This window comes from Gymnoscopelus braueri, assembly GCF_963280865.1.
Source record: "Gymnoscopelus braueri genome assembly, chromosome: 15".
Classification (NCBI taxonomy): domain Eukaryota; kingdom Metazoa; phylum Chordata; class Actinopteri; order Myctophiformes; family Myctophidae; genus Gymnoscopelus; species Gymnoscopelus braueri.
In genome coordinates, this window is record NC_137620.1 from 16990037 (window position 1) to 17005192 (window position 15156).

The 15156-nt window shown below is 44.3% G+C and overlaps 1 protein-coding gene across 8 annotated transcripts in view; it reads right to left on the reverse strand.

The window, feature by feature from the left end:
- The window catches only part of LOC308101972 (phosphatidylinositol-binding clathrin assembly protein), a 137394-nt gene that overhangs the window by 18055 nt on the left and 104183 nt on the right, over positions 1–15156 (reverse strand). For 2 of the 8 annotated variants that reach the window (XM_080451532.1, XM_080451531.1), the window contains exons 13-16: positions 15035–15142; positions 3788–3955; positions 2649–2679; positions 1115–1247 (exon numbers count right to left, since the gene is read on the reverse strand). In XM_080451532.1, coding sequence (XP_080307658.1) covers positions 1115–1247; positions 2649–2679; positions 3788–3955; positions 15035–15142 — 440 coding nt within the window. Of the gene's footprint in view, positions 1–1114; positions 1264–2646; positions 2680–3781; positions 3956–15034; positions 15143–15156 lie in introns of all 8 variants that reach the window. The other 6 variants (XM_080451528.1, XM_080451527.1, XM_080451534.1 and 3 more) reach the window with 4 other exon arrangements.

Sequence of the window (15156 nt, forward strand, 5' to 3'; positions counted from 1 at the left end):
AGCTAAGGCTCTTAGTTAAAGACTAATTTCCACTAAGCTCTGTGTGACGTCTGTAATTCTGTTGATGATTGTCTGAAGACCCAAACGTCCCCTGTCTGTGTCACCTTTTGTCACTTTTTTTTGCACTTTTGTAATTAAAAGATTAGATCTTTTCAACGTTGGTCTGTCAGTGTGCCTTTTCTGTTGTTTATGGACTTTAGTTTAGAGCGCAACATTTTCATCGTATTGTTAATTCTGTTAAGATCATTCATTCCTACGAGAGCCTCCGTGATCTATACGATGTGTTTTCCGAAACACCAAATTCGAGGATTTCGGAGAGCCTGTATTGCATCGTGCGCCAGAAAACAGCAGAAGATGCTATTTCAATCAATTCACTTGATTGAGTACGTTTATAATAACATATTTCCAAGCAGGGACGTGCAGAAAATGTTTCTAAAAGGGCACTTTTCGTGAAAATATTGAAAATAGCCAATCTCCAGCGCGACGCGTTGTGAGCTTGGAGATCGGTTATTTTCGGCACGCGATGCCGCACTCAACTAAGTAATCAAGATTCAAGCCAATACTAGAGATGCAATTATTTCAGCATAAAACGCTGGAAGAGGCAATTCTCTTGAATGCTACGTTCACGTGTGGCATGGAAAGGGGGCCTTTTCACTTCTTTCATAGTAGTAAGTGCTACATTCATGATGTGGAGAGGGCTCTTTTACAGACAGGAAAAAAAGGGCAGGGGCTCGAGCCCCCCTTGATGTCTATGTGTGCACGTGCCTGTTTCCAAGTTATTCAGTTGCACTACATGAATAAAAAAAACGATCGTTTCCAATTCTTCCGTAAAATAAATGCATTTCCTGGCGCATTGAACACTAGCGGGAAATACATACTGTATATTATATATGGAACAAAATAATTGACATCACACAAGAGCTTAGTGGGGTACGAGTTAGGATTAAGCATTACGTTTACGGTCAGGGGTTAAAAAGGCAGCCCCCCGGCCCCGGACGGCTGGTGTAGTGGTCCGGGCACCTAGGCTCCATGTGGATATTAATACAAGGCTGTGTGTGTGTGTGTGTGTGTGTGTGGGGGTGTGTGTGTGTGTGTGTGTGCGTGCTCCACTCACCACATGTTGTACAGGTATGGGCTGGGGGTTCATGGGCGCCGGGCCCCACTGCGTGGTGGACATGGTCTTGTTCTGCCAGTTCTGACCCCCGGTCAGCTTCTTCTCTCCCTGGTAACCCCACTGCATGTCCGGCCTGGACAGGTACACACACATACACAAAACAACCAGAGAGAGGTGTTTTATTTTCTGTTCTGTTTTGTCTATCTCAAAGCCAGCCATTTCTCAACTGGTGGTGCCGTGAAGGATATTGCAAGTGGGCAAATAATTTGCAAAACCACTAGGAAAATCAGCTCTAGGGTTGGGGTCCCTTAGGATTTTTAACGTTTCCGGTTCCTTAACCCATTGAATCCGGGAACACAGAGCTGTGTCATTTTAGATTTTTAGCTATAATTATTATTATTATTATTTTTTAATTATTATTATTAACCATTATTTTATACTTTGGGCTATTCAAAAATAGCAGATCTACAAGCTCATGGCGCGGCACAGAGTGCCACACTATGAGCTTGTAGATCTGAACCCTAATTGGCGCCTAATTGACAGTCTTGAGGTTGTTTCTCCCCTGGTTTTTAAGCCTGATTGCAGATCAAGTGTCTTGGAGCCTGTTCGAGCCCCACGGTCGAACAGCAATTATCCTCTAGGGTGGAAGGGCTTTAGACCTACGATACTGCTGAGCACCCCTCGCATCCCCAACGCCACCCCCCCCACCCCCCTAAAATCGTAACGTCTTTGATTTCCTCGTCCGATTCAATGACAGCGTTGTGGAGTGTATATGCTGGCCAAAGACCAGGCTGTCGAGACCGTTCATTACATCTGCAATAACCTCCGTCTGCAACAAACCTGAACAGCTGCCAAATTTGAAACGGCCCTTAGTCAGCAAAATGACAAGAAAGGTTACCTTACCTGTGTGCTAACAAAGGTACACACACACACACACACACACACACACACACACACACACGCACTCACTCAACATACTGTATACCTGTATATCGTCACTGTTGGGTGGAAACCTTTTATGTCCAAAACCGTTCCTTTTTATTATTCTAACACTTTGTTTTATAATGTGAAAATAGCCGATCTACAAGCTTATACATCTGCTATTTTCACTACTTTTGTGCAACACGCTTTGTATGATGAAGTGGGGCAGTAACTTACGAAAAAACATAAAAGAGATACGAGGTTTCTGCCGCGACAGCAACGATAATATTTAACTTAGCGATGCATCTGTGCTTTCTACACTTTATGAGTGTTTATGCCTTTTGTTACCGTTTGAAAAGCACGTACATTAAATTGTCTCGACAGCGTGCCGTGTGTCGAGTATGTTACAGTTATGTGTTGTGCACAGATAAGATAGCTGGCAGCGGTATACAGGAGGCAGTACTGTATAATGGCAGAAAGCCTATTCATATTGTCAGGGGATGAATACACTACACTGTGTGTGAACTATCATCGGCTCTCACACAGTAACGGCACACACACAGGCACACGCACACACAGCAGTATTGTCACGTTCTCTGGATAGGATGCTTACTTCTTGGCTACGGTCCCGCCGAACTGCAGATCTGTAGAGAGAGAGCAGAATAAAAAAGAAAACAATGAGGCCTTAATACTGTGCGTGTTACGTGAGAGAAATGATGGGGGGGGGTAGAGAAGGAAGTCAGGGGTAAAGAGGAAGAAGGAGGAGTGAAATGGGAGAGGAATCCACACACAGAGACAGTTAACCATTTAAAACCTAGATACTTAGTTGACTGGAGTCCCTTAGGGGTGTATAGTGTTTGATTTAGTTATTTTAGTCGACTAAATATCGTAAGATTTTAGCCTACTAAATCTACAGTTGATTTAGTCGACTATGATGTATTTTGGCGGGCCTTGATGGCGTTGCAATGGTAGATTTTTCAATGCATGCTGAAAATAGACGATCTACAAGCTCACAACGCGTCGCAGGCTCACAGCGCAACGAGTTGTGAGCTCGTAGATCTGCTGTTTTCAGAGCGCAACACCCGTGCACAACCAAGCATAAAATGACTTGTCTTAATTCTACTGATCTCTTCTCCACCCGCCCCTCCCTAACATTTTATAGTTCACGTCATAGTTTTAGTCGACGAAATCGACACTTCGAAACCGGTTTTGTTTTGAATTTTAATTTTGTTTTCTTATCACACAAAAGATTTGGTGACCCCCCCCGTAGTAACTCTGCGGACCCCCTGTTAAAGACTCCTGCTCTACATCAAATAGATGTGTAGATTTTTTCAGGGAATGTTACCCCCCCCCCCCACCCCCACGCTAGGGTTCGAGTGGTTTAAGTTGTTCAAGTAGAATCATGTATTTGTGGATCTCTCGTTGGACTGTGTGTCAGCTGACAGTCCTTTACTTCTATCACTCTGTCCTCTGATAGCTCCCTGGAGGAAGGATGTCAACTTAGCATTTTGTGATAAAGAGTCAGGATGAGTGTGCAGTTGTGTTGCAGTTTGACTGGGTCAAATGAATCATGGAAAAGTTCCTTTAAAACAGTGCAAGGTACGTATATACTCTTTATGTAACAGTATAACTCGTTGCTGTTGGGCAGAAACATCCACATCTCCATATTTTGTCGTAAATAAATGTCCTACTTGAGACACGCGTGTACGTGTGTGTGCGTGCGTGTGTGTGCATGTGTGCCCGTACACTCACTGCCTACGAGGTTGGCAAGAGAGGAGTCGAGGTCGTTGGCCAGCATCTTGCCTCCGACAGGGTGGATGGTCATGGGTGGAGGCTGGTGGTGGTGGTGGTGGTGGTGGAGGTGATGGCCCGTGTGCGTGGGAACCGTGGGCTTCAGCAGCTCTCCTAGGGCGTCGAAACCTGAGCACAGCCACACACAGTGTGTGTTCAAACTACAGCTATGTGTGTGTGTGTGTGTGTGTGGCAAACAGTGCTTAAAGTACAGCATAGGCCATTGGTTCTCAAAGCACACACAAGGATACAGAAAACTATTCAATGCAGTATAGATACACACACACACACATACAGACAGACATACAAAATAGGTTCATGTTGAAACATACAAATGCTGACAAACGTAGGTTATGATTTGAGGCAACACACAAAGAGAGCAAGATACTGTATAGATGTTTATAGACAGACAGACAGACAGACAGACAGAGAGATTGAGTCACGTTCCAGAAGGGCAGATGATCTAAATCACTATCTGTGTTCACATCCCAGCACTCATTCTAACAAGAGCTAGAACTTCAACTATTTGTATGTGTGTGTGTGGTGTGTGTGTGTGCTGTGAGGTGGCTGTAAGTTGGATCTGCGATGCGAAGTGTACGACGCGTCACGCTAGATGTGAGGGCCGCGCAGCGGCCCGAACTTCTAGTTCTAACAAGAGCTAGAACTTCAACTATTTGTATGTGTGTGTGGTGTGTGTGTGTGTGTGTGTGTGTGTGTGTGTGTGTGTGTGTGTGTGTGTGTGTGTGTGTGTGTGTGTGTGTGTGTGTGTGCATGTGCATGTGCGCGACAGAGAGAGAGAGAGAGAGAGAGAGAGAGAAGAGAGAGAGAGTCACAAAGGGACAGAGAGGAAGAGAGAGAGAGAGCAAATCAGAGAGGGTAAGATTAAAAAGGAGAAAATAAATGAGCTTGGTGAAAAAAACATTAATCTCATTGTCTCTCGTCTGTGGACAGGGACAGCAGTAATTTCCGGTTGACAAACACATGTGCGCGTTTTCTGTGTCAGTGTGTGTGTGTGCGCGTGTGTGTTTGTGTGTGTAATACTGCATGTGTGTGGATAATTGCCTGTGTTAACAACTCCCACATGCCAGCACTCATCCAGCTAATGGTGAGAAGCAATATATCACTCTAATGCTGCAAACTTAGAGAGCATGCACGTGTGTGTGTGTGTGTGTGTGTGTGTGTGTGTGTGTGTGTGTGTGTGTGTGTGTGTGTGTGTGTGTGTGTGTGTGTGTGTGTGTGTGTGTGTGTGTGTCTGTGTGTGTGTGTGTGTGTGTGTGTGTGCGCGCGTGTGTGTGTGTGCCTGTGTGTGCGTACGTGCACTGCAGTGGTATGTGTGGGAGAAGTACAAACAAGAGAGGATGTGGTGAAGGAAGGAAGGTTTGTAGAGCAAAAGTCTAATGAGTACAGACAGATAAGTGGAAAAAAAAGTCTTGGATTACAAAATAACGCGATAAAACTATTTAATCCCAAAGTATGTCACTATTCAACCACTTACACCGATAAAGAGGTGCTGGGAATTAACCCCATACGCACGCTTGCACGTGCACACAAGGCAGAGTCAGTGATATGCTTTATTTATGGAGCTACAAAAGGAATGGAACTCGCACCGCTGCCAGTCTTAAGCCTGATTTATACCCGAAAATTGCTGATCTACAAGCTATTTTTCCCGCATGCAACTAAGTGTAACACACTAACAGTGGTTTTCCGCTAAACGAAGGTGTGTGTGTGTGTGTGTGTGTGTGTGTGTGAAAAAAACGTCTATAACTACCATGTGACCTTTGTGTGTACGCCTAGCCCACACCTGTTTCACACCACAGCCAGCTTCTGGATGGTTGCCGCGTATACAGTATGTCTCGCCATAAACCTCAGCAAAGAAGTTTGAACTTTCCTCAACATTTCGCCCCCTGCCGCAGCGAGGTCGCTCCTCGCCATAGACAATGCGTGGAACCACGCCGCTTTCTCGGAACGCGGAAGCGTAACGCCGGTGTTGGTGTGAATTCAGCGTTGGCGCTATCCGCTATGTTCTCAGTGTTAGTTGAACTCGAAGTTCACAGAAATGCCATGCATGCCAGTCCTCTTTGTGGTGCCGTGTGCCGACCCACGGCGAAAGATCACTAAAAACGTCAAAGTGGTCGTACACACATAGCCCAAGTCCCAACGTTTAATTGAGAGATAAAAGACCAACATTTCGGACAGATACAAATGCCTTCTTCAGGCAAAACCTTTCCAAAGTATTTTACCCCATTTCCAGGCCTATAGCAATAATATGGTGCAATAATGAGGCTCTTAAACCAGTGTACTATCAATACACCAAGACTCGAGCTAAGGTGTCTAAAAGAACAAATCTTCAAGCTAAAAACGTATCACGGAGCAACGTGTTGTTAGTCTGTAGATCTATTATTTTTGTCACGTGGCGTCCTGTATAAATTAGGCCACACTCACGCAGCTCGTGCAACGCAGCACTACATTTTACCATGTTACATATTTCACGTGATGTTAATAATAATGTATATCCAAACATTTTCCAAAACATTTTGATTAATTCTAAACCTATAAAATAGTTTCTCTCATTTTAAAATATTTCCAGGATTTTCATGACAGGATTTTGTATCTGTCCAGTCCGAAACGTTGTTTTTTTTTAAATCTCTCTGCGTCCTCAAATAAACGTTGTCACTAGGGTGTGTGTGGCCACTCTGATGTTTCTAGCTGAACCACATGCACCCTAGCCTCCCTGTTGTGGGGCGAACATTCGGCGAAAATATCTCGCAGCGACGCGTTGTGACCTTGTGGATCAGCTATTTTCTGCGAAGATATTTGGTGTTGAGGAAAACAAACTGATATAGATATAGTATAGACCAGCCGGGGGACCCTGGTCAACTAAAGTATATGGGTTTTAAGTGGTTAAAAGGCAATCAAAATGACAAAATATCAGAGCAAGACAAGCAACCACAACGTTAATGAGGTAAGGGGTCTAAGAAGAAGAGCATGACGAGGCGAACAGCGGTTACGGCAGGGCGAGGGTTAACGGCAGCAACCAGGGAAGACAAGAAAGAAAGGAAAAGGATTAAAAAAGAAAACGAAAAAAATGAGCGAAGCAAGGCGGAAAGAGAGAGAGAGAGAGATGGTGAGAGAGAGAGAGGGATAATATTTAGTTAGGAAGTGGTGTGTTCGTTTGACAGTGGTGCTGACACAGTAGAGACAGAAAAACACTGTTTCCTGCTAGGCAAGCAAATAGAGAGCGAGAGGGGGGAGAGGAGAGAGAGGAGGAGGAGGAGGAGGGGGAGAATGGAGAAACAGGAGAGCGTGAAATAGAGGATGGTGGGGTGGGAAAGAGATATGGGGTGAGGGAGAGAGTGAGAGAGAGAGACGAAGAGAACGAAAGGAAGAAAGAAATGGAGTCAGAGCAAAGGAGAGGTAAAAATGGAGCGGGAGGGTATTTCTCCTTCTGTTCTTCATCTTCTTGTGGCTATAATTGGAGTGTTGTGGTTTGGGTGGACCGCTGTGATCCGGATAATGCTTTTGTTAACGTCTGTCAATCACACTGAGTGAAATGAATGAAACTCAAAGGGGGGGAGGGAAGGAAGGAAGGAAACTGGGATAAACATACAGTGATGGAAAGTAACAAAGTACATTTACTTGAGTACTGTACTTAAACCCCATATGGTTGACCGGAGTCCCTCAGGGCTCTATACTAACGTGTTTGTTCGCAGAAAATAAAGAACTCATTCGAAATGTATTCATAATCTGCAGCATTAACAGGAAAGCGGGTGCCATGGTAGTACTGCTCAATGAGCTACACAGAGGGAATGTAAACGAAACAACACACACACACACACACACAGTTATACCGTGCGCCTAGTCGGCTCGTACATTACACGTCATTTCCTGTTTTTACCTAGTCCCGCATGCTTACGGTCACCTCTCGTGAGAGTATAAAGTACTAGGGGCGGCAGTGGCTCAGGGGTAGAGTGGTCGGTAGAGCGGCCGAATGGCAACCGCGAGGTTCCCACTTCGAACCCGGGCTCCCCAAGAGTTAACCTGGTGCCTTGCATGGTTTCCTCCGCCATCGGTGTATGAATGTGTGTGTGAATGGGTGAATGTAATGCACAATCATTGTTTTGGATAAAAGGCTAACCCTAACCCCCCAAGAGACAGTGGGGGCAGGAGCATGCCACTTGGACACAGGCCGGGGTCTGATCAGCCTCGGTCGGGTCGCCTGGAGGAGAGTGTCTGTTGCAAGACCCGAAACACCCAGTGACTCCAGGAAACAACACTGATGATGTGTCCTAGTTTGTGCATCAGTTGATGTTTTATTAACTATCTCTTAATTGCACTGGGTGAACGGAGTGATAAAAGCACAGAGGGTGATTATAAGGCAAGCTGTATCTAGGAGCATCCTCACTGCATCCTCGCTGCTGAAGGCCAAACACAAGTTACTGTGGATGGTTTGGCAGGATTCCTGGCTCAGGAGACACCGGTGTTGATCTGGGAGTAAAGGAACCATAAGACAGGAGCAGAAAACCCTGACCTTCAACGGCTCACAGAATGGCTGCGCACCAACAAGGGCAAGGCCAGCCAGCAGCACCTGCTGTGTTCTGAGCCAACTCCCTCCCCACTCTGTCAGGGAATCCCAGCAGGACGGTACCTTTTCATTCACAGGGGCAGTTCCTCATTAACTGGAATGTTACTCTAGTTCTCCTAATCACATTAAAAAGTGATGATCAAATGCTCTGGTCCGGGGACCACCAGTGGTCCTTGAGGGGGTTCCAGGTGGTCCCAAGCTTAATGATGGAGCAAAATGGACCCTTATAGATCTTTAACTCTTGAGAGTGTAAAATGAACAAGTTAAATAAATTATTGTTAAACATCTGCATTACTTAATTAAATAATTGTGGACAAAATCTTATCCAACGACAACATCATATTATTTTGTTTTGGGTCCGAGAGGCTAAATCTCATCAAATGGTGGTCCGTGGCTCAAATGCCGAATAAATAATGGACCTTGATATGAAAGGGGTTGAAAACCACTGTTCTATACTATACCATTCTATACACACTATACTAAGCTATACAGTACATCTATTCTGAGGAGACTGAGTGATAACCCAAAACTGATAAGAAAGAATACAGCACCAGTAGTTTTCATCAAACAAAACCAAAAACGTGAAATCCGGACTAGACTGATAAGAGTCAGAAACAGTGAAGAGGAGAGAAAGAGAGAAACAAACCACGGCAAGATTAGAACTGAGAAAGAATGAGAGACATCTCAGCCCTGTAGACAACAGAGTCACATACATTGTTCTGAAAGCCGTTGGGAGGAGATATGAACGACAGGGAGAGATTGCAGGGATGAGTGAACACGTAGGGAGAGAGTCTAGTACAGACAAGACAACAACATACCAATGAGTGGAGTGGTGTGGAGAGGAGAAAAAGTCCTAACATGACTAACTGAAAGCTCCTAGGGTTGGGATCCAGAACAAGGAACCAGATCCAACATTGAGGAACCGGGAATCGATTAAATCACATTTGGAATTGTTTCAGGAACCGGTTTCAATCACACTGTCAGAGCTGGTATATGTGGACTTCACGTCTGCCGTTTTTGGGGTCCACACATTTTTTTACAGATTTACTGATGTTATTGGTAAGATGCTTAACACATTGAGTGCCAGTTTTTTTTTTAAAACAGGGTACAGTCAGTGCCTGGATTTTTAACAATTTTTGAACCTTTTTCAAGTAGTCACAAAATATTTTCAGTGATCACCGTCCTCACGGTGATCCCCTCATTACACACATAGAGGTCTCGTACAATCGGGGGAAAAAAAATAAAAACATTCGGTAATCCGTTCCATAGTTGCAGCCAGTTGAAAATAGTCGAAAATACATAGTAAAAGTACACAGGAGCCGAGATACAGGCTTTTGAAGTCATAAGTTAACCAGGAAGTGGATTAAAGTCTAAATCTTTGAAAAATTATATCTCCTGGTGCTATGAAGGAAAAAAAAATTGTAAAAAAAAACGGTTATAACCGTTTTTGGCACACCTCGTTTGGATTATGAAAAACGGTCCGGACCGTTTTTGGCACTCAATGTGTTAATCGCTCACCTATTTAAACAAGAGCTTTGACGATCATTACATCTCATCAACGGACGGGTGTCCCTGCCCACCACCACGAAGGTTGTGGGTTCAAATCCACCGTGGTGCATCCGGCTTTGTCGGGCGTCTAAAAAAATAATAATCTGCGGTAGATCTGGCTCCGTTTAGAAGACCGTGACGCACGCGAGAGGATTTAGCAGGACCGCAGGGCTCTATTCATGGAGAGTGACGTCTCCCAAGGCATGTCCTTCTGGAGTTCTGCCACAATTTGGAACCTCAGTTAAGGAGAAAACCCTGACTCGAGTGCCATACCGGTGCCAGTGCAGGTGCTCTCCACGTTGGGGTTTTTTTGGCCACCGAGGCCCTCTGTGGGAGGATTGGGGATAGGTCCGGTATATCACAGCCAATCATTAGCAGAGCCATGCCAGCAGTGTTGGCAGCTACCGAGTCCCTTTCTCGGCAAGATGTTCCGACTTCCTTACAGTGATGCTCAGCAAACCGTGACTAAGAGACAATTTTAGGAGATTGCTGGGTTTCCTAATGTGATTACTCGGCGCAATTGATTTTGCACCTACAGTATATGTGCGTCTGAAGTCACCATCCGCGAATGATTTCGCATTCATCAATCATTAAAAATAAATAAACGATCGCTCCATAAACGTTCCAAGTTATTTGTGATGCCAGCAGTGGTGGAAAAAGTACTTGCATTTCTTACTTAAGTTTAAGTATCAATACTGCAATATAGAAATATTCTGTTACAAGTAAAAGTCCGGAATTCCAAAATGTCCTTAAGTAAAAAAGTATTGGCATCATAATGTACTTAAAGTACCTAAAGTAATAGTAGTCATTAGGCAGAATGTCCCATTTAAATTTTTCAAATGTATAAAACCTTTTGAAAATAGCCTATCTACAAGCTCACAATGTGTCACATCGCGACGCATTGTGAGCTTGTAGATCGGCTATTTTCAAATGCCGTTTTGTAAAATAATCAAAATCTACAAAATAACTAGTAACTAAAGTGTTCAAATAATTGCAGTGGAGTAGAAGTAAAAGTTTTGGAAATTGAAAATGCTCAAGTAAAGTACAAATACCTCAAAATTGTACTTAAGTACAGTATTTGAGTACATGTACTTAGTTACATAGCCCGGTGGCCCGGGGGGGAACGCACGACTCTCATTTTTCAAAAACAGCGGTGTAGGGGCATGTCTCCACGAGGGCACACTTACTCGGTGAGTAATTACCGTGTTGAATTAATATTTCAAATGGCTGATATTTTGGTGAGATTCATGTACTGGGTCAATGGTTCTCAAAGTGGGGTCCAGGGACCCTCAGGCGGGGTTACAGGTCTATAACTTTGAGAGTTTTGGGCGTCCTTGAAATTAAAAAAGTTTGAAAACCACTTTACTAGCTAGGTGACACAGGTTGTGTCACCTTGTGTGTTACTGCTGGTAAAGCCTACATCAGTGCAGATTAGTGCGGGTTCAACTGCGCCCAAATACGCATGTATGTGGGGTTACGGTGTAGCGCTGCTTCGGAACACCTCGCCGATTTGTTCATATAATTGTTCCTCACTAATGCTACTTATAAGATGGCCCCATTTCTGTCTACTCACTCTGTGTCTCAGAGGAGGGCTGTGGACAGTTCAGAAACCAGTGAACATCATCGGTGGGCAGGTTTGGTCATTTCAAACAAGATTTCAACCTTTTTATTTCATTCGTGAGAACAACGACTTCTGTTATAGCATGCCTAACTTTCCAGGAATAGAAAGCCTGCAGTTTCTATTAGCTTGGATTCCCCCATTGATGATGTCACTGGTAGGCAGGTTTCTTAACTGTCCACAGCCCCTCCTCTGAGACACAGACCAAATACACAAAACCATATTATAATGAGAATCAGTGAGGACCAATTATGTGAAGATAGTTTACCCTTTAACTACTTAAACCCTGTATAATCTGATCTGTCAAATAGCGAAAAATAGCAACATCTACAAGCTCACAATGTTGTGAGCTTGTACATTGCTATTTTCACCTATTTCTGCCGAACGTTCACCTATTTATGACGACATCCCCAGAGTAGGGACGCTAGGGTTCATGTGGTTAAGAGCAGATGGCTCCGTCTTGGATGGATCAATTTATCTTCTTGGCCGTGCTCCAAATAAAAGTTCACCATGCAAGAACGTTAGGAGAAATGACATCAAATGGTTCCCTAAACAACATCAATCAAACACTGCATGAGAGGAGAGGAGAGGAGAGGAGAGGAGAGGAGAGGAGAGGAGAGGAGAGGAGAGGAGAGGAGAGGAGAGGAGAGGAGAGGAGAGGAGAGGAGCAGATGGAGTGGTATTGCCTGGGTGATTCTTGCCTTGTGAAGTGTGATGGGGAGATGAGGAGGCAGTGATGGAGAGAGAGATACAGACAGAGAGAGAGAGAGAGAGAGACAGACAGACAGAGAGAGACGTGAAAGACTGGAGGAGGGGAGAGAAACAAGGAGAGCACGATGGGATGGTGTGAGCAACAACAAACAAAACGGATGAGTGAAGGCAGACAGACGGAACAGAGTGAGATGACAGACGACACGCACGTGCACGCAGCCAGACACGCATGAGACGTGCACACTTGACAAGCATGTGCGCGCACAAACACACACAGGAGTAGACATGTACAGATAAAGACACAAGACACTCTCTTAACACACCCACACAAACACAAGGAGTAGACATCCACAAATCAAGACAAGACACCCGTACACACAAATACTCGTGCAGACACACAGACACACACACACACACACACACACACACACACACACTCCAGATGGTACTGCTGTAGTGTTGTAGTGTTGGTGGCAGCTTCAACACTGGCTCTATTTATAGAAGAAGCGGTTAGTCTGCACAAAGCCCAAAAGCACCAGCAGCAGCCCAGCCTGAATGCAGTCCCCTGAACTCCTTACTACTTACTGAGCTGATCTGAGACCAGCCCAGCAGAGCACAGCAGGGGACAGGCAAGGTTAAATAAGGGCACTTTAACAAACAAACAAACAAATCAACACAAGAACATTCTAATATCGACTAACATTTTATAATCGACTGAACAGATTAGTCTGGTTGACCACTTAACCCTGCATTATACTTTGTACAATGGTGCTGTAATCTGAAGACTTACCTCTTCAGACTCCACCTTAGCCCGTAGCACTTGCCCTAGCCTTGACAACCTTGCAGGCTTATGCAAAGGTTAAAATGTAATTTAGATAGCATGTTATGCAGACAGATGCCAGGTTCATTTGTAGACCTGCCATCCTGTAGTTTGTATAGTTTCAATGCACAAATTATTCTTTTTTGCTTAGTGTAAATCGCTCTGGATTAAGAGTGTCTGCTAAATGCCTAAATTGTCAATTGTAATTGTCAATTGTACAAAGACTGTTTTTTATACTCGTTCATTAAACGTAGTCGAGGCAAACGTTTGGAATAATTGTGGTATTGATTGAGTCATATCGTCCAGCCCTACTGCACACTGTCATGCAGGAAACGATGATAGTGGTGGTAATGGTGATGATAATGATGATGAAAATCATTGTAGAAATGATGATTACAATAATAATGTTGCAGAGTGAGGAAAAAAAATTGCTTGCAATAGGATTGTGTGTGAGCTTGTGTGTGTGTGTGTGTGTGTGTGTGTGTGTGTGTGTGTGTGTGTGTGTGTGTGTGTGTGTGTGTGTGTGTGTGTGTGTGTGTGGGGAAGGGTCATTTCACTTTCCTTTTGGCCAATTTTTCCCCCTTTTTCTCCCAATTTAGTAACCTGATTTACAGACACACTTGTGTAATCTTGTCACTGCTGACCCCTAGTTGTCGGGGTCAGCCTAGCTAATGGGTTTAATATAAGCTTCTACTGGTGCTTGTTTTTGTATTGTATTGTAACACTGTTGCACTCTTAAATTGTTTTAAATGTTCCGTTTTTAACATCTAAATGTTTGTATATGTTATAACTTGTTGGAATTTAAAGCAGAGGTTCTCAAACTTTTCAGGCCGTGACCCCCCAAAATAATCATATTTGAACTGGGGACCCCCCCCCCCCCCCACCCTGAAAAGCACTTGGACTTGTAGGAGTTGAGGCATTACATTTAGTTTGACTCGGTTCCACAGAGAAATATTGTGAAAATAGCTGATCTACAACGCGAGGCGAGATTGTATATCGGCTATTTAGCCAATGTTTGACCAGTTTTTTTCTTTTCTTTTTTGTATTGTTTGTCGATTACTTTTTTTTTGCTTTCTTTAAAAACATTATATTTTTAGGTATTAAACTTAAATTGTCACTTCACTGTCATCTGGGGGACCCCCCATGGGGGGACCCCCCATGGGGACCCCCCTGGGGGTTCCGACCCACAGGTTGAGAACCACTGATTTAAACCACATTTCTTTTCACCTGCCAGTGCCAGCGAGGAGCCTCCCCAGGGGGGAACCCTGTTCCTCACAGTTCAACAGCCCTGCCGACAGCCACCCTAGATCAACCCGTAGGAATAACTTGTGAAGTGTTAAAGAAGAACGCCCTCCGCGCCCGGTTTCCCTTGCGCAAATAAGGCCAATTGTGATTGCTAGAATGCCCGGCCAACCAGGTGCACTGTGGAGGATTCAAACCCCTGATCCCTCCACGGTGGTGGGCAGAAACCTTACAACTTGCGCCACCCGATCGCCCTGTCAATTCACTTTTAAATATGCAATTCACAATGAGACATCTTGACAGATTCACCTCCTAATTGGTCAACTGGACCTCTTTTTTTGTGCTGAAAGATTAAAAGATAAGTAAAAACACTGATTGATTTGATTGGAAGTTAATTGCCCCTCAAATGACCATTGTTATACAGGAGTTAGGATGATAGTTTGTATAAGAGCTAAAGGCAGAGCGCACAGTTAAAAGCCAGAGATTTAATCGGTATTAAGTCAGCAGGGTTAGTTCAAGCACTAAGCCGGGTTAAACCAGAAAGGATTCCTATTGGACCATATTCACATGGCTGCCATTTTGAACAAATATGGCCACCGTGTGAATATGGTCAGTTAAGTCTTATTCTGTCTGGTCAGTTAGTCAGACAGGACAAGTTATTATGGACAGGTGAGACGGGGTCTTTACCGGCTGCTGAGTGTGTGCCATTGTTACTGGGGACTTCCTGTTTACTCCCAAACACAGCATCAAAATCTACAGTCATGGCTGGAGCTGTCTGCTGAAGAGGTTCCATTCCTGAGGGAGGCATA